The 17,533-nt window shown below is 54.8% G+C and overlaps 1 protein-coding gene across 7 annotated transcripts in view; it reads left to right on the plus strand.

The window, feature by feature from the left end:
• Positions 1 to 17,533, plus strand: part of PPP1R12C (protein phosphatase 1 regulatory subunit 12C) — a 26,815-nt gene continuing 9,282 nt past the window's right edge. For 6 of the 7 annotated variants that reach the window (XR_013389361.1, XR_013389366.1, XM_077915005.1 and 3 more), the window contains exons 1-11: positions 1 to 336; positions 4,528 to 4,658; positions 4,747 to 4,865; positions 10,631 to 10,790; positions 14,535 to 14,679; positions 14,780 to 14,854; positions 16,138 to 16,211; positions 16,288 to 16,415; positions 16,666 to 16,724; positions 16,976 to 17,134; positions 17,211 to 17,278. Coding sequence is in view for 5 of the 7 variants with exons in the window: in XM_077915005.1 (XP_077771131.1) it covers positions 16 to 336; positions 4,528 to 4,658; positions 4,747 to 4,865; positions 10,631 to 10,790; positions 14,535 to 14,679; positions 14,780 to 14,854; positions 16,138 to 16,211; positions 16,288 to 16,415; positions 16,666 to 16,724; positions 16,976 to 17,134; positions 17,211 to 17,278 (1,439 nt within the window). In the remaining 2 variants the exon portion in view is untranslated. The remainder of the gene's footprint in view (positions 337 to 4,527; positions 4,659 to 4,746; positions 4,866 to 10,630; positions 10,791 to 14,534; positions 14,680 to 14,779; positions 14,855 to 16,137; positions 16,212 to 16,287; positions 16,416 to 16,665; positions 16,725 to 16,975; positions 17,135 to 17,210; positions 17,279 to 17,533) is intronic. The other variant, XM_077915027.1, reaches the window with a different exon arrangement.

Here is a 17,533-nt window from a genome sequence, read left to right on the forward strand (position 1 = left end):
CGGGCGGGCGGCGCGATGTCGGGCGAGGACGGCCCGGGGGCGGGACCGGGGGCCGCGGCGGCCGCGGCTCGCGAGCGGCGGCAGGAGCAGCTGCGGCAATGGGGGGCTCGTGGGGGCGCCGAGCCAGGCCCCGGGGAGCGGCGCGTCCGCACCGTGCGCTTCGAGCGCGCCGCCGAGTTTCTGGCGGCCTGCGCGGGCGGCGACCTGGACGAGGCGCGCCTCATGCTGCGCGCGGCGGACCCCAGCCCCGGCACCGAGCTCGACCCCGCCGCCCCGCCGCCCGCCCGCGCAGTGCTCGACTCCACCAACGCCGACGGCATCAGCGCCCTGCACCAGGTCAGCGCCCCGGCCCCTTCCGGGACCTGGTCCGCCCTGGGTCCGAGGCTCCTCGAGCATCCTCCCAGCCTGAGTCACGGTCGCCAGGCCTGGCCTGCGCCCCGCTCTCCGCTCCCGCCCACCTCGAGCTCCCCGCTTGCAGCCTTGAGCCTCCTCCTCAGCCGGCCCTGGTCTCTGCCACCCTGCGCCGCCCTCTCCCTGGACCCGAGCCACTGCTGACAGCTTCAGTCTGGTGCATGCCTCTGGTCTTGGTGGTGGTCACTTGGCGCCGCCTCCTCCCGACCCTGAGCGCGCCTTACCAGCCTCGTCGGTGTCCCGTCTACTGTGGCACCTCTTAGAGCGATAGTACTTAAATCCCCTGTACCCCGCTGTTCCCCTTTCCAGCCGGGTACCACCCTCACTGCGCAGCAACCTCCTCTCTGGCGCCTAAGGAGCTTCCTCCCCTAGTCCCCGGCCTGTGCTACATCTTTGGCTAGGCCCAGATCTTCCATGGTGCTGCTGCACAATGCGTCCTCCTCGCCATTCCTTCTCACCCTTGGGCAGTGCCATCTGTTGCTGTGTGAGGATGCTCTTGCTTGAGCCACTTTCTACTAGGTCTGGATCACCTCATCCTATGTCCACCCAGATACTGGCTGCGTTCTCTTTCTGGAGGCTGTGCCACCTCTGGTCTCTCACAGTAGGCCTTGTGTCAGGGATGTGTCTTCCAGGCACCTCCTCGTCTCTTGCCCCTTCCCCTTGTCTAGGCCTGTATTCTTGCCCTTTTTTGAGGGAACCTCAAAGCACCCGATGCTCTATTCTGGGTCATCTTGCTTTCTCCTGTGCATTTGGGCAGCTTCTCCTGTAGACTCTGTGGTCTCTCTGGCTCTTGTCATACCACCTCCACGAGGGGTTCTAGAACCCTGCTGGTTCTCTCCTCCACAGCATGGCCCCTATGCCTTTCCAAGACTCCCTGATTGTTGCCTCCAGTGTTTCTGTGTCCCAAAACGAGGGCCACCTTACGCCCCAGGACTCTCTCTGGTTCTGGATGCATTTATCTGCTCCCCCCACAGTGGGAGCATCAGGGACAGGACTGGCCACAGGAGAGCTCCCACCCCCTGTCTCATCCCTGAGACCATGCCCTTCCTGGATGAGTCCTCAGCCCTCTCCTGCCTGCCAGAATCCGTGGGGTTTGGTAATTGATGGAGCCAGAGAAGACCCTGGGAAGGAAAGGCTGGTGGGGGAGGCAGGGATGTTTGAGGAGGCCCACTTCTCAGGTCCCCACGAAGTGAGGAGTAGTTGAGAGAAAGCAGAATTGTCTAAGTCCTAAGTTCTAGTTTCAGTTCCTCAGCCTTGTGGTTACAAAAGTTACTGTCCGTTCTGTGCCTCAGTGTCACCTGTGCAGCAGGACTAGCGGGCAGCCCTTCTTGGCAGGGCTCTGGTGAAGGAGGGAGGTGGCCTGTGTGGAAATCCCTTCAGAAGCAGCAGAGGCATTCCTCTGGGGAGTTGTGCCACCTGGTCTGAGTGCCACCCCTCCCCTCTTTCTCCTTTCCAACTCCTAGGCCTGTCCCACCCAGAGTCTTTAGTGCTGTCTGGGAAATTGTCTTCCGCCCAGAGGAGGGTCCTGCTTCTTTGAGGCCTTGTAGAGTACTTGCAAGCCCAAGAGAGGGGCCTGAGGCTCCTGTATCCCCCTTCCTCTTCCACCATCCACACCTTAGCTCCGCTCGACTTTCCCTTGGGCACTCTTGGTCCTGTTCTTCAGGCTGAGCCCTCCTCTGTCACCCTCCTGGGCCTAGATCCTTGCAAAAGGCAAGTCTGACCTGGCCTGTCAGGCTGCCCTTTCAGGTGCAATCTTTCCCCTTCTCCAGGCAAGCAGTTGGTAAACTCACTTTGCAGGTGGCCTGAACGGTTAGGGCTTTGGGGGTTCAGAAAGGGGAAGTTCTTGCCTCAGGTCACATGGCCAGCAACCGGGCGAGCTGGGGTTGGGTCAGATCTGCTGTGGGGTGACCAACTAATGCTGGTTTGCATGAGACTGGCCTGGTTTTAGCAGTGAAAGTCCCAGACAACCTGGGACAGTTGGCTGCCTCGTCTGGGTGAGTCCTGGGGCTGTGGTTTCCTTTCTGAATTCTCCCTGGAGTGGGTCCCCAGGCATCAGCCCCCTGCTCTGGTCGTGTGCCCAGAGTTCTCAGATCCCAGTGCCTGCTTCAGATGGGTCCGTTAACCACTTGATAAAGCCAGTTTCCTCTCCCCTTTCCCCAAAATTGCCTAATGGTTAGGTCTGGTCTGGAATAGAAGGGATCGGGAGCCACGGTTCTCAGGTCTGAATAGGGAGGATGGAAGCTGGGACTCCTGGGTCTGGGTTGGGGAGGGTCTTGGACTCTTGGGTCTTGGGGAGAGGGGCTTGGACTCCTGGGTTTGGGGGCAGGGAGGCTTTTGGACTTCTGGTTCTGGGTGGTGGGGAGGAGCTTGGGCTCCTGGGTCTGGGGAGAGGGTGGTGGCTGTCGTCTGGGTTCTTGAATCCCTGGTGCCCAGGCCTTGGGCATCTTTCACATGGATTCCTGTGCCTAGCCAGGTCCTTGAAAGGGAAAGGCCCATCTCTCTCCTCGACACCCCCCCATCACCATGACAACCGGGTGGAAATAAACGAAGCCGAGTTCATCCCGTTCCCAGGGCACGTGTGGCCCCCCTTTCACGGCCTGAGTTTCCATGACTTCATGCTCTTGGCCCTCATGGCCTCCTCCCCCTTCTCCAGATGGGCGGTTTTGGAGAGGTGAGGGAGTTGGGGGGTTAATTTACCCTGAGAACCCAGGATTTCAGGTCCACCCGTTTCCTTGACCCAGGGCAGGTTCCAGTGCCCACCGGGTGTTTGTGTGTGCCCTGGGCTATAAAACCCTGCCCTGTTCCCACTTGCTGTGCCTACTCAGGCTGGGGCTCTTGTCTTCCTGAGACTGATTTCTTCCTCTGCAGTACAAGAGCCCTGACAGCAGGAAGATGAGAGAGGATCTACCCAAGTGTAGACCCCTTGGCACAATAGTCTGTACATAGTTGGCCCTCCGTGCGTGGGAGCTGCGTCTTGGGCCCCAGGCTCTGGGCACATGCTAACACAGCCATCCCTACTCCTTTAGGGGTCTTGTCCAGGACCATCATTCTGCCCTGTTTCCAGGGACTTAATGATTTGACCAGCTCTGCACAGCCTTGGGCCCCAGGGGCCAGGAGTCTCTCCTCAGGGTACAAGTCAGGGCCATGGTCAGTTCCTGGAGTGTATCCGTTGGGTCGGAGGGAGGAGGGGCTGGGGGACCTGACTCCTGGTCTGTGGGAGGAGGGTCTGGGGGCCTGTATTCCTGGGTCTGGGAGGAGGGTCTGGGAGCCTGGATTCCTGGGTGTGAGGGAAGAGGGGCTGGAGGCCTGGACTCTTGTGTCTGAGGGAGGAGGGGCTGGGGGCCTGGACTCCTGGGTCTGAGGGAGGAGGGGCCTGGGGGCCTGGACTCCTGGGTCTGAGGGAGGAGGGGCCTGGGGGCCTGGATTCCTGGGTCTGAGGGAGGAGGGGCTGGGGGCCTGGACCCCTGGGTCTGAGGGAGGAAGGGCCTAGGAGCCTGGACCCCTGGGTCTGAGGGAGGAGGGGCTGGGAACCTGGACTCCTGGGTCCGTGGGAGGAGGGGCTGGGGGCCTGGACTCCACAGTCTGAGGGAGGAGGGGCTGGGAACCTGGACTTTTGGGTCTGAGGGAGGAGGGGCTGGGAACTTGGACTCCTGGGTCTGTGGGAGGAGGGGCTGGGGGCCTGGACTCTTGGTCTGAGGGAGGAGTTGTCCGTCACTGGAAGCCCTGTGCTGTTGGTGGTGACTGGGGTGCATCATATTCTCACAAAGTACCATTCAGGATTTCTACACTTGGAGAAAAGCCACCTCTCTTTATCCAATTCCTGCTTGCAGGGGTCTGGGTATCCTACTGTCATGGTCTCCACTGAACTCCAAATGCCCAGCAGACCTAACCTTTGGGAAGCCAGGGGTGTCCTAAATAGCTGGGTACTGATGGGTCCTCCAGGGATAGGGTTGGCACCTTCCAGGATCTGTCCTAGGGACATCAGGGTCTCTCCCTTGAATGTCACAACTGCTTGTCGCCTGGATCTGTGTCACGGTCTCTGCAGGGGTCTCGCCTTTCTGGGTGTGTGGTGTCTGGGTCAGGTGAGGGCTGACAGTTGTGGCTTCTGTGCTCCAGGCCTGTATCGATGAGAACCTGGAGGTGGTACGCTTCCTGGTGGAGCAGGGTGCCACGGTGAACCAGGCCGACAATGAGGGCTGGACGCCTCTGCATGTGGCTGCCTCCTGTGGTTATCTGGACATCGCCAGGTGAGGTGGGGAAGGGTAAGTGGGGTCCCCCTGGGGGCTGGAGCTCAGTCCCCTCAGCCCTGACCTTCCTGCCCCTACCTGCCTCCAGGTACCTCCTGAGCCACGGGGCCAACATTGCCGCTGTCAACAGCGATGGGGACCTGCCCCTGGACTTGGCTGAGTCAGATGCCATGGAGGGGCTGCTGAAGGCAGAGATCGCCTACCGAGGTGGGCCCCTGGGTGCTGACTGTGGGCACAAGGGGGAAGACTGCCAGGGCGCAGAGGTCAGCCCCTGCATATCCTAGGATTCTCCGACTCTCTGTGCTTTGGTTTCCTTTCCTGTGAAGTGGGAGTGTGAGTACTGATCCCTTGGGTTGCTTGGCATGGGGAGTGATCATAAAGAGTGCTTGTGCCACTGCTGGACACGCAGAAGAGCCCTGCCCTCGAGGAGGTGAGGGTCTCTTAAGTGGAATTGTCTTTTCGGGCAGGGGTCCTGGGGGATTGGTCCTCCTGTGCACCGGGTCACTGCACCCTGGTGGTCGTTAATGTGGGACCCAGGATCCTCTGCAACTCTGTGTATTACCAAGTTCATGTTTCTAGACAGAATGTGTGTTGTTTCCAGCAAGTTCTCAGAGGAGCTTATGACCAACCATATCCGCTCCCCCTTCCCCCCCGCCCTGCACAGCTGTGTAGGACCAGTTGATGAATGGGGTGTGTGGGGAAGGCTGTGGGCTGACTGGCCTGGAAGCAGAGGACACAGGGCTGGGGGTGCTGGTCCAGGTGCAGTGAGGCGGCCGCTGAGGTGTGTACACAGGGCTGGGAGTCTGGAGGGCCTCGTGGCGGGTTCATGGAGGCTCTGAGGAGCAGGCGCTGAGGGTGATGCCCAGATGCCTGGATCCCTAGATTCCCAGCTGGGGCAGGATGACTTCTGGTGTCTGCTGGAGAGCCACGGGGAGGTGGGCAGGTGGGCATCTGTGTCAGGGCACCCCCTGCCCTGCTTAAAAGGGGCAGTGAGCTAAGGCAGAGCTGAGCTCCCTCCTCTCCTTTGACTTTTTACCTTGAGAAACTTCCTGTTTGGAGAAAGGCTAGGATGGTCTTCTGGGGAGCACCCATGTGACCTCCCTGAGCTCTGCCCGGGTTTGAGCGGCTAAGTGGAGATGTGGTTCCAAGCTCACACAATTCTTTTCGAAAGTGTGTGCAGCCCACTGTTTTTTTAGTGCTTTTGGTATGGTGCATCTATCAGCATGTTGTTTCAGAGGGTTCGATCACCCCGTTACCACCCGGACCTAGGAGACCACTCAGCTCTCTGTCCCCATGCACTTGCCCATTTTGGATGTCTTGTTCTAGTGGAATCACACGCTAGAGGTCGATCAGTTGTCCCGTTCTGGCACATCTGCAGTCGCCCTGCCTCTCCCCCTCCCCCCACCATACATAAATAGCTCCCCACCTTCCCTCTCCCTTCCCTTCTCTCTTCCTTTCCTGGCTGCCTCCCTCTCTGTTCCCAGGCTTCTTGAGAATGTGCTGCAGACAATGTAACCCCCGTCCTGCCATGGGAGCCAGTATCTCCTGGAACAGGGACACGGGCTGTCACATCGCTACTTTGCTGTGGGCGCGGGGACCTTGATGCTACTGTAACTTGTGGCCTCCCCTCCTGGATCCTTCTGGGGCCATGCCCTCCCTGCTCATTGTCCTCCTGTGTCCTAGCTTCCCTTTGCTTTCCTCACATGACATGTCCCTCAGCCTGGACCTGGCCTCTGCTTCACCAGGAGATTCAATTCTGCATTTTTGGCAGGAGCTTCTCAGCACATTGCTGCGGGAGACAGGCCCCATGTGTCTGCCCTGTTGCTGTTGATGCTAGCCTTGAACCTCATTGAAGGGCACTGGCCAGGTGGCTCTACTGTGGAGGCATCTTCCTTACTTTGTGATTCAAAGTAGCGTGCAGGATGGTGCTTGGATGCTGCCGCTGTGGGAACCCACTGCAGCCTGGCTCAGGCCGGAGAGGCGGTTTGTACAGCTATGTTCACAGCAGCCAAAAGGTGGATACGGCCCAAGTGTTCGTCAGCGGACAGATGCATAAACAAGATATGGTATGTGCACACAATGGAATATTATTCAGCCTTAAAAAGGCAAGAGATTCTGACCACTGCTGCAACGTGAACAAGCCTTGAAGACATTATGCTCCGTGAGATAAGTCAGGCATAAAAAGGACAAGTGCTGTATGATTCCATTCTCGTGAGGAATGTGACCAAAGTGGTCAAATCCGTAGACAGAGAGTGGAATGGTAGGTGTTGAGGGCTGGCAGAGCGGGGAGATGGAGAGTTGCTGTTTAATCAGTACCGAGTTTCAGTTTTGCTAGATAAGAGTGTTCTGGAGAAGGATGTCAGTGGTGGTTGCACAACAGTGTGATTATACTTTTATTTTATTTTATTTTTTTAAAATCTTTTTAAAGATTTATTATTATTTTTTTTATTAAAAAAATTTTATTTATTTATTTATGACAGTCAGAGAGAGAGAGAGAGAGAGAGGCAGAGACACAGGCAGAGGGAGAAGCAGGCTCCATGCACCGGGAGCCCAATGTGGGATTTGATCCCGGGTCTCCAGGATCGCGCCCTAACCCAAAGGCAGGCGCCAAACCGCTGCGCCACCCAGGGATCCCCTTTTTAAAGATTTTATTTAAGAGCGCAAGAGAGAGCATGAGCAGGGGGAATGGCAGAGTGAGAGGGAGAAGCAGGCTCCCCGCTGAGCAGGGAGCCCAATGTGGGGTTGATCCCAGGACCCTAAGATCATGACCCGAGCTGAAGGCAGACGCCTAACCAACTGAGCCACCCAGATGCCCCTGACCTGCACATTTAAAAAGGGGTTAAGGTGGTAAACTTTATGTATATTTTTCCACAGGTTAAAAAAAAATACAATTTTTGGGCTATGTAACTGAAGTCTAGGAATTGGACAGACTTCAGGCATACAAAGAAAACCATCACTGTACTGAACTCTGCATTGACCTTGTTCTTAGGCAGATTCTCTCAGTTTCTTTCTTTCTTTCTTTTTTTTTTTAAAGATTTTATTTATTTATTCATGAGAGACCGAGAGAGAGAGAGAGAGAGAGAGGCAGAGACACAGGCAGAGGGAGAAGCAGGCTCCACACCGGATGCCCGACGTGGTACTCGATCCCGGGTCTCCAGGATCACGCTCTGGACTGAAGGGCGCTAAACTGCTGAGCCACCCGGCCTGCCCCTCTCTCACAGTTTCTAACAGTTCAGACTGATACTCCAGCTGAACCAGGACTAGGCTTCCTCAGTTGTCTAAGCCGCCACCCTCAGTCCGAGCCAGTACCATGCTAGTCACTGGGGCAAGAGGGGAGGGTGGTTAAGCCTGGTGATGTAGCCACCCGTGGAGCCCTGCGTTGGGTGCAGTCATGTTGGAGCTGTGTGGGGTGAACGCAGGGTAGTATAGGGAAGACGTTAAAAAGGTGGTAGCGTAGATGCCAGCAAGGCCAGCAGGAGCCCTGCAGCAGATGCTGCCCCCAGCCCAGCCACCGTGTCCTGTGTAGACAGCACCCTTTGGCCACTTTGCCCACAAGGATGCAGCACTGGGCAGGAAGGGAGCCACCTGACAGGCCCTCCCACCCTCGGACAAGAATCTTCATCTGGGTGTTAGCAGGCATGAAAGGTGAGGGCCTACACCAAAAGAAGCATGGATAAATCACTAATCTGTAAATAATGATCTAAGCAGGGCTGGCAAGCTTTTTCTCTGAAAGACTATACTGTAAATATTTTAGACTTTGTGGGAGGCGCTGTCATGTTGCAACTATCCTCTGTGGCTGCTTTCCCCACTACAGGCAGGGGCAAAATGTAAATGATGGGCCTGTGTTCCAATAAAACTTTATTTACAAACACAGATGCCTTCCAGAATAGGCAGTCTTAGTGACAGGAAGTAAATTGGTGGTTGCCAGGGGCTGGGGGAGTGGGCTACAGAGAATGACTGCTTTATGGGAGGTTTCCTTTTGGGATAATGGGGAAGTTCTGGACATGGATGGGGGCCCATGGTTGCACATTGTGAACGTCCAAATGCTGCAGAACTGCACAGTTTAAAATAGCAAAATTGACACATTATGTTACCTTTGTCTTACCATCACCACAACAACAAAACTGAAAAACCAAACAGGTTTGCCAACCCCAATCAAGAGCTCCATCAATAAACACAGTCAGATCTCAGCAAAACCAAATTGCAGAAGGATGTGTATGAACACGTCAAAGGATACTGATGGTGGTTGAATAAAAGGTCAGCCAACCCCACCCCTCCCTGCCCAAGAAAGGCATAGGCATCTCTAATAGGATTGAAGGTGATTCCCTTTAAGGAAGTTGTGGGATGGGGAGTGTCCCTGAGTCCTCAGCATTCACCTGGCCTTTCCACCACAGCCTGGGACCTCCAGGTAGGCCCTCAGCAACCAAACCTTCCTTGGACAGCTGCCAAACCAGAGACCCCAGGTGATCCCACTAGGGGTCAGGCCTGAGTGCCCAGGTACCGCCAGGTGGTGCAAATGTACAATCGGCTCAGGGTAGCTTCCGTGTTGCAGTGGGGAGTGCACTCTGGGATTCCACGTGTAGACCTAGGACAGAAGTTTACAGAATATGTAGTAAGGATAAAATAAAGTGCATGAAAGCAAGTTTGTGATGGTGGTTACCTCTGGGGCCATAGGGAACAGATGAGATGTGTGAGGGGCACACAGGGGGTGTCTGTTTTCTCTGTCATATTTAAATGTTTAAAGAACCCAAGTGGTTCTTTGCCAGTGCTGTCCAATGGCAAGCCAGCATAAGCCACAAATGTAATTGAAAATTTTTAAGTAGGTGCAGATACTAAATGTAAAAGGATACAGGTGAAATTAATTTTAGTGATATATTTTATTTAACCTCCATTAAACCCCCCACCTCAGGGTGACTCAGTCAGTTATGCATCTAACTCTTGATATCAGTTCAGGTCAGGATTTCGGGGTCGTGAGGTCGGCCCCCATGTCAGGCTCTGCACTGGGCATGGAGCCTGCTTGAGATTCTCTCTCTTCCTCTCCCCTTGTCCCCCCACGCCACACTCTCCTCACTCTAACCAAAAAAAAAAAAAATTATTTGTGGGTTGCTGCATGCTTTTTCTCTCCACACATCGAAATCCAGTGTATACTTTACATTCATAACCCATGTGAGTTTGGACTAGCTACGGTTCAAGTGCTCAGTAGCTGCACATGAGGACGGCTCACTTCAGTAAGCGTGAGAAGCCTCACAGTTGAAAAAGCCGTAAAGGAGAAAGATCGAATATTTTCTGGAAAAGACCATTTTTGACTCCTGTCCCGAAGGTTTATACCAATCAAAGTGCAGATTCTTAGTGATGGTCAACATACTATTCCAGCGTCAACAAGGCTGCCTGTTTTGATCCAAAATCCACTAACATGTAAAGTCATAACTTGACTTTTACATCCATAAATACAGTATAGCTTTTCCATGAAACCGAGGGAAATGGTGAAACTGACCGACCGAGAAGCATGCTGGCCTCTCACTTGATTGTGCTAGGTGATGGCACAGCTGTGAACCGGAATTAGCCCGTGGATAGGACAGAGCTGTTGCCCCAGTGACACAACACTTTATTTGGTGGCTCTTTGCTTTGTTTATCCTATTCCCGGGTGACAGAAATATTCATGACAAAGTGTGTGAAGATGCGGGGCTAAGGATTTTACTGGTGGTGCTACTGAGAGTCAGATGTCATCAAACATTGGGTTTGCTCCGTAAACTTGAGGTTTTATGCTCAGAAATCGCAAAAAGCTGACATTTCAGTTGAAAAGAGAAGGCCTGTGATCCTTGGTCCCTCTGCTCCCCAGCAGCGACATGGAGACCCAGTGGGGAAGCCCAGGTCCTCCAAGTCCCAGAGGAGGGACCCGGCAGGGCTGCAGCCCTGTGCCACCTGGAGCTCGAAGTGTGATTCTCACCTGCTGCCCCTTCTCCTCCTCTCAGGTGTGGATGTGGAGGCGGCCAAACGGGCTGAGGAGGAATTGCTGCTTCATGACACCAGATGCTGGCTGAACGGGGGTGCCATGCCAGAGGCCCGGCACCCCCGGACGGGGGCCTCTGCCCTGCATGTGGCCGCCGCTAAGGGCTACATCGAAGTGATGAGGTGAGCTGGGCTGGTGTAGTCCTCCCTTTGGCCTGCTCCTTGCCTTGGGCCTGTCTGTTCCTTCACATAGTCTATACCTTCCTGTGGAATTTTTAAGTTATGGATGCAGGCTGAGTATGTATTTCTGTGTACATACAGCCTTAGCTGTGTCTACAAGTCCTGATGCGTAGGTTCTTCCTTGTTATTCAGTTGAAAACATTTTCCAACTTATAGTCTTTCTTCTGTGACCCCTGGATTATTAGAAGTATGTCCTTAATTTCAGATGCATGGAATTTTCTCATCATCGTTTCTTGGCTTGATCGTACCATGGTCAGACAGCGGGTTCTATGTGATTCCAGGTTTCTGAAATCCTCTGAGGTTTGCTTTATACCTGAGTATGTGTAAGCAGGAAAAGAGCCACGCTATCAAGTGCAGCGTTGTATATAGGTTATTAGGTCAGCTTTATAGTTGTGCTATTTAAATCCTTTATATTCTTAGTGATTTTTCTTTCCATCTGCCTACTCTGGCAGTTCCTGTGAGAGGTGTAGAAAGAAATTTTTTTAAAAGATTTTTTATTTTATTATTTTTTAAAAAGATTTTATCCATTTATTCATGAGAGACACACAGAGAGAGAGGCAGAGACACAGGCAGAGGGAGAAGCAGGCTCTACGCAGGGAGCCCGACGTGGGACTCGATCCCAGGACTCCAGGATCATGCCCTGGGCTGACGGCGGCGCTAAACCGCTGAGACAACGGGGCTGCCCTTTTTAAAGATTGTTTAAAAAGATTTTATTTATTTATTTGTTTTTCATTCATGAGAGACACAGGGAGAGAGGCAAAGACATAGGCAGAGGGAGAAGCTGGCTCCCTGTAGGGAGCCCGATGCAGGACTCAATCCCAGGACCCCAGGATCATGACCTGAGCTGAAGGCAGATGCTCAGCCACTGAGCCACCCAGGCGTCCCTTTTTTTAAAAGATTTTATTTTTAAGTAATCTCTACACCCAGCATGGGGCTCAAATTTACAACTCTGAGATCAAGAGTCACATGCTCCACCAATTGAACCAGTCAGGTGTCCCCTAAAATTTCCTACTATGCTTATGAATTTTGCTTGTTCATCCTTGTAGTTCTAGCAGTCTTTATTTCTGTATTTCAAAGCCAGGTTATCTGGCACATATGTATTTTACATTACATGTATTCAAACAGCGCATGTTCTCTTGCTACTGTCCTCACCTGGGCCTCATCTGTGTTTGGCTGCCTCACCCCCTCCCCCCTTTTTAAAAAGATTTTATTTATGTATTCATGAGAGACACACAGAGAGAGAGGCAGAGACATAGGAAGAGGCAGAAGTAGGCTCCGTGCAGGGAGCCTGATGGGGGACTCTATCCCAGGACCCTGGAATCATGACCTGAGCCGAAGGCAGATGCTCAACCACTGAGCCACACAGTTGCCCCTCCTCACCCCTTTCTATTGAGGTGGTTGGCTCTAGTTCTTACTCCTCCTCTCTCTTTGTGATTTATACTTTATTTTTAGTCAGAAAGTAGAGTAGAGATGAATCCCTCATCTCTGCTCACCTCTGTGTTGGGCTTTTAGGGAGGTTTTCCTGTGAGGTACTTAAGATGACCCCTAATAGCTCCAGGCTCATGTCCTAGTAGCTTACCTACTGTGAGAGTATAGAATGCTTTGTCCTCTGTACTTGCAGCAAAAGACCTGGTCTGATCCTCACTGGGCCGCCTTGGATACCTGCCCATCCTGAAGCCAATCCCTGTGGCAAGAGGGATGGGATACTGTAAATGGTTGGGCCCAGTCATGCACCCAGCCCTGCTCTCTTCTGGCTGTGGCTTCCACCCCTGAGTCTCAGGTGGCTGATGGACCAGCTGCAATTGCATCTGTATCCCAGATAGCAGGAAGGAGGCAAGGGCAAAGAGAGCAAATGTCGATGTCCTTTTAGAAGAACAATCCAGAAGTGACGTACACACTTAACGCTGACATCCCATTTGGCAGACCACCTGGCATTTACTTGGCATTACCATCATCCCAGTTACTCACCTGGTCATTCACAGCTGCCAGGGAGACTGGGACATTCTGCTTCGGCCCATGACAGCGTGTCCAGCCGAGAGCCGGTGCTGTTACACACAGGTGGAGAGTTCGTATTTGGGGGCAGCCTCATTTCCTGCCCCAGAACTCAAGTGCTTCAGATGCAGACATTATCTCTGAATCTCATTTCATTACTGCCCCTCTGAATGGCTTCTCTTTACAACCAGATCCATTGACTGCATTTTTAAGACAGTGTAACTGATGTTCTCATAGAGATGAGAGGTGTGCAATTATTTGATGCCATTGACTCAAGACTGACTTACTGAGCACCCACTGTATGCCAGGCCATCTTTTAGGACTGGGGATACACGGGCAAATGGGGCAGGTCTGCTGGGGAGCCAGGTGAGCATAGAAGCAGGCCACATTGGAGGCCCTGAGTGCATGAAGGGCCTGCCAGCCTCCATGCTCATGACCTAGGGCTGGATGACAACAGGGTGCACTGTGCCCTGTTCATCTTAAGATGTTGAGCAGCATCCTGGGGCTCTACACTGGGTGCCAGGAACACCCCCACCACAGTCATGACAACCAAACATGCCTGGGCATTGCCAGGTGCCCCTGGGGGGCCAGTGCTGTCCCTGGTTGAGAACCTCCAGATAGAAGGATATAAACAGGGTGGTGGGCAGGGCCTGCAGGACCTCTGGCCTGGGGACAGCTGGTGACCACGTGAACTCCCACCCCAGGCAGAGGGATCAGCATGTGCTGTGGGGTACCACCCCCCCACCCCCCACCCCCCGCCGTGGCCACACACACTGGGCACGTGGCGGGAGCTTGGGATCTCGAGAAGGTGAGTGGTGAGGTCAGCAGGACCACACAGGGACCCTTTCATTTGAAAAGCCTCCTTATTAAATATCTCCTCTCCATCCTCCCACCTTGTATTAGCTCTTTCCACTGACACAGAGCCTGATGCCAATTCTCCAGAGGCAGCCGCAAGCTGTGGGCAGGATTGCCTTCCCCCAAATCCTGTGGTCTAATGGTCTTTTTTTTTTTTTTTAAGATTTTTATCTATTTATTCATGAGAGACACAGAGAGAGAGGCAGAGACATAGGCAGAGGGAGAAGCAGGCTCCCTGCAGGAAGCGTGATGCGGGACTCCATCCCAGGACCCAGGGACCATGACCTGATCCAAAGGCAGTCGCTCAACCACTGAGCTACCCAGGCATCCCATCTAATAGAGTCTTCTAAGTCAGGGTTCCTCAGGCTGGCCACTAGATCAGTCTTTGCTGTGGGGCCATCCTTCTCACTGTAGGATGTCAGTAGCATCCCTGGCACCCACTCCCAGGTTGTGACAACCAGAAATGTCTCCAGACACTGCCAGGTGTCCTCCAGTGGGCAGTGTCGCCTTGACTGGGAACTGCCATACTAAGCTGGTGGTTTCTGAGAACCCTAACACCCCCAAGGCTGCCCCTTCTGGGGTCTCCACCTTTTCATAGGCTCTGGGGCTGTCTGTCCCACACCCAGGGGTGAAAAATCAAGAGAGTTGACCCCCTTCAGGTACAAGGAGCAAGGTTCCGACGGCCACCTGATGGGTGGGTCTCTGCGCAGTGGCTTTTCACCACCTGCCCGGGGTCATTTCAGAGCTGTCATGTCTGGGTCATAGCACAGCCAGCTGATGTCAGCCATCGGTGCAGAACCCCTATCTTGGTTCTTGATTCTAAGCCTTCCTGGTCCCCAGGCTGCTCCTTCAGGCTGGCTACGACCCGGAGCTCCGGGATGGGGATGGCTGGACCCCCCTACACGCAGCGGCCCACTGGGGTGTGGAGGATGCTTGCCGCCTGCTGGCTGAGCACGGTGGGGGCATGGATTCGCTGACCCACGCGGTGAGGGCCGGGCTGCTGGTGGTCTGGTGGAGGTGAAGGTGGGGAGGGCCTCCCTTACCTCCTTCATGCTCCACCCCTCCCCTTCTTCTCCCTCCACCAGGGGCAACGTCCCTGTGACCTGGCTGATGAAGAGGTGCTGAGTCTGTTGGAGGAACTGGCCCGGAAGCAGGAGGATGTGAGTCTTGGGCTCCCTCCCTCCTTTCAGCAGGCTGAGGAAGGCCTCCCTGGTGGCCTAGCTCCTCCCCAGCTGGTAATGGAGTCAGGAAGAAGAGTTAAGGGAGGAGGCAGAGTCTGGGGCCCAGTCATACCTTGGGATACAGATGAGGTTAATCCATCCCAGGTTCAGGCTGGGCCTCATCTGCCCTGGTGCCCTGGGATGCTGTCAACCAGCACGGAGCCAGGGCCTGCTGCTGGAAAAATGCAGAGTGAAGGATGACTGGTGTGGACTTTGGGCTCTGAATCCCAGCTCTGCCATGGATTTGCTGTGTGAGCTCGGGCTGGTCACTTAACCCCTCTGGGCTTCTGTTTCCTCACCTGTAAAATGGGGTAATGGTGTGTGTACCTTTATGAAGAATTACATGGAGTGTATGTTATTCTACAAGGAATATATCTGTTACCCAAGAAGAACATTTAGAATGTTGCTTGGCAGATAGTAAACCCTGTTAGTAGCAAGCAGCATCTTCAGGGGGCCAGGCCCTCTGCCTGGAGCTTCCAGCCAGGGGCAGGTATACCATCTACCTGGACACAGACCCCTCTGTTTAAAGGCTGGTTATAGTTCTGCCTTGGTAGATAGCTTCTCACATCCAGGGCATGTGCTCAGATTTGAGGGAACAGCATGTGCCAAGGCTAGTGGGTGGGAGCATGAGGCAGGAGAGGCCTGGGACAGGGGTATGCCCTGAAGGGCCTTGAATGCCAGCCAGAGGGTAGCATGAGGCTGAGAGTGGAGATGATGGGGCCATCACAGGGTTTGTAGAGGGTGAGGCAGGGTCAACTCTTGGCGAGGGAGAGCACAATCTATATGCCTGTGTCCAGCCTAGAGGAGAGTCCTCCTGCACATGGGGCTTGCTGGTTGGGCCGGGGGTGACTGGCTGTCCTGGGGCAGGAACTGTTGTGTGGAGGCTGGGCCAGTGCCCAGTGAGCCATAGAGAGGAGGCAGGGGCTCCTGGTTCTGAGCACTATGCCAGTGTCCCTGTTAAGCAGGGCACCCTGGGAAGTAGAGAGATCCTTCTGGGGATGAGACTGGAGGTGGGGAAGCCAGGAGGTGGCTGTGAGAACTCAAGGGACCCAGATGCTGCACAGCATCTGCAAGACACTCGGATGAGCCCACAGACCCTCCATGCCCACCCTTGGAGCATCCTTGAGCTCAGACCAGCACAGCCATGCAGCATAGCCCTGCACACTGGCCCTGGATACTGGGGCTGTGGGGCCCTCCCAGCAGCCTGCTTTCCCCCTTTGCAGCTGCGGAACCAGAAGGAGGCCTCCCAGAGCAAGAGCCAGGAGCCCCAGGTGCCTTCCAGCAGCAAACACCGAAGGTAGTGGGTAGGTGCCTGGGTGGGTGGGTTGGAGTCCCCCAGGACTTGGACCCCAATACCCTCCCCCTCCCACCAGGAGCTCTGTGTGTCGTCTGAGCAGCCGAGAAAAGATCTCCCTTCAGGACCTGTCCAAGGAACGCCGGCCTGGGGGTACAGGGGGGCCGCCGATACAGGATGAGGATGAGGGAGAAGAAGGCCTCACAGGTGAGGGGCCAGGGTCTGGGTTTCTGAATCTAGGAAGAGAAAGCTGGAGCCTGGACTCCAGGGTCTGAGGGAGGAAGGAGGGGCTTGGGGCCTGGACTCCTGGGTCTGAGGGGGGAGGGGCTAGGGGGCCTGGATTTCTGAGTCAGAGGGAGGAGGGGCTGGGGCCTGGACTCCTGGTCTGAGGGAGGAGGGGCTGGTTCTGAGAGGCAGCTGGCATCTCCATTTTCTTACACCAAGCCACCCTCTCCAGAATCCAGAACTCTCAATGGAGTGTCTTCCCCGCCACCCTCTAGCCCTCAGAGCCCCAAGGTGAGTCTGGATGTTCTGGATGGTCATGCTGTTTTGGGAGGGGGAGTTGATACCATCAACTGTGCAACCCTCTTCTCAGGGCATGTAGGGTCAAGGTTAGTTTCTAGAGTCTCCAGACCCATTGACTGTTTTTTTCTGGCTCCACCCTCCAGAGGTTGGTGGGAATTGTGGTTTTTGTGGTCCTTCTGGGGTAACACAGGAAGCCTCTGGAAGGATCTTTTCTCTATAGCCAAGACCTTGCTCTTCCACAGCCCTCAGAGGAGGCTCCCTTCGCCAGGCGCTTTGGCCTCCAGAAGATGGGGAGCTCTAGTACCCTGGGTCCCACAGACAGACGGGAGGCTGAGGGCACCCCTGGGGTGGGGCTACAGCGCTCAGCTTCCTCCTCTTGGCTGGAAGGGACCTCCATTCAGGTGAGTGGAGTGAGGGGCAGGGGACCGAGCCCTGCCTGTTCGAGGAGAATGTTCTCTCCGTTCTCTCTTTACACAGGCCAAGGAGCCCCGTCTTGCCAGAATCACGCCTACACCCTCCCGTAAGGTGCTGGAATCCTCTGCCCTGTGAGTGCCAAGGAAGGGCCTGGGCCTGTCGGGGTAGGGGCTGTATGATCCTGAGCAAGTCCCTTTGCTCTCTGGGATCTCTGCCCTTGGCTGCTCTTTGCCTCAGTTGTCCTCTGGTACATCAAGTAAAAGCTCAGAGTTAAGCTTCCAGGGTCACAGTGACATGACCTCCTGTTGTCTGTGTCTCTCACCCCATCCCTTTCTGACTCCTGCCCCAGGGCCTTTGCTCTGCAACTCCCCAGCTTGCTTCCACTC

This window comes from Canis aureus, chromosome 1 (genome assembly GCF_053574225.1).
Source record: "Canis aureus isolate CA01 chromosome 1, VMU_Caureus_v.1.0, whole genome shotgun sequence".
NCBI lineage: Eukaryota > Metazoa > Chordata > Mammalia > Carnivora > Canidae > Canis > Canis aureus.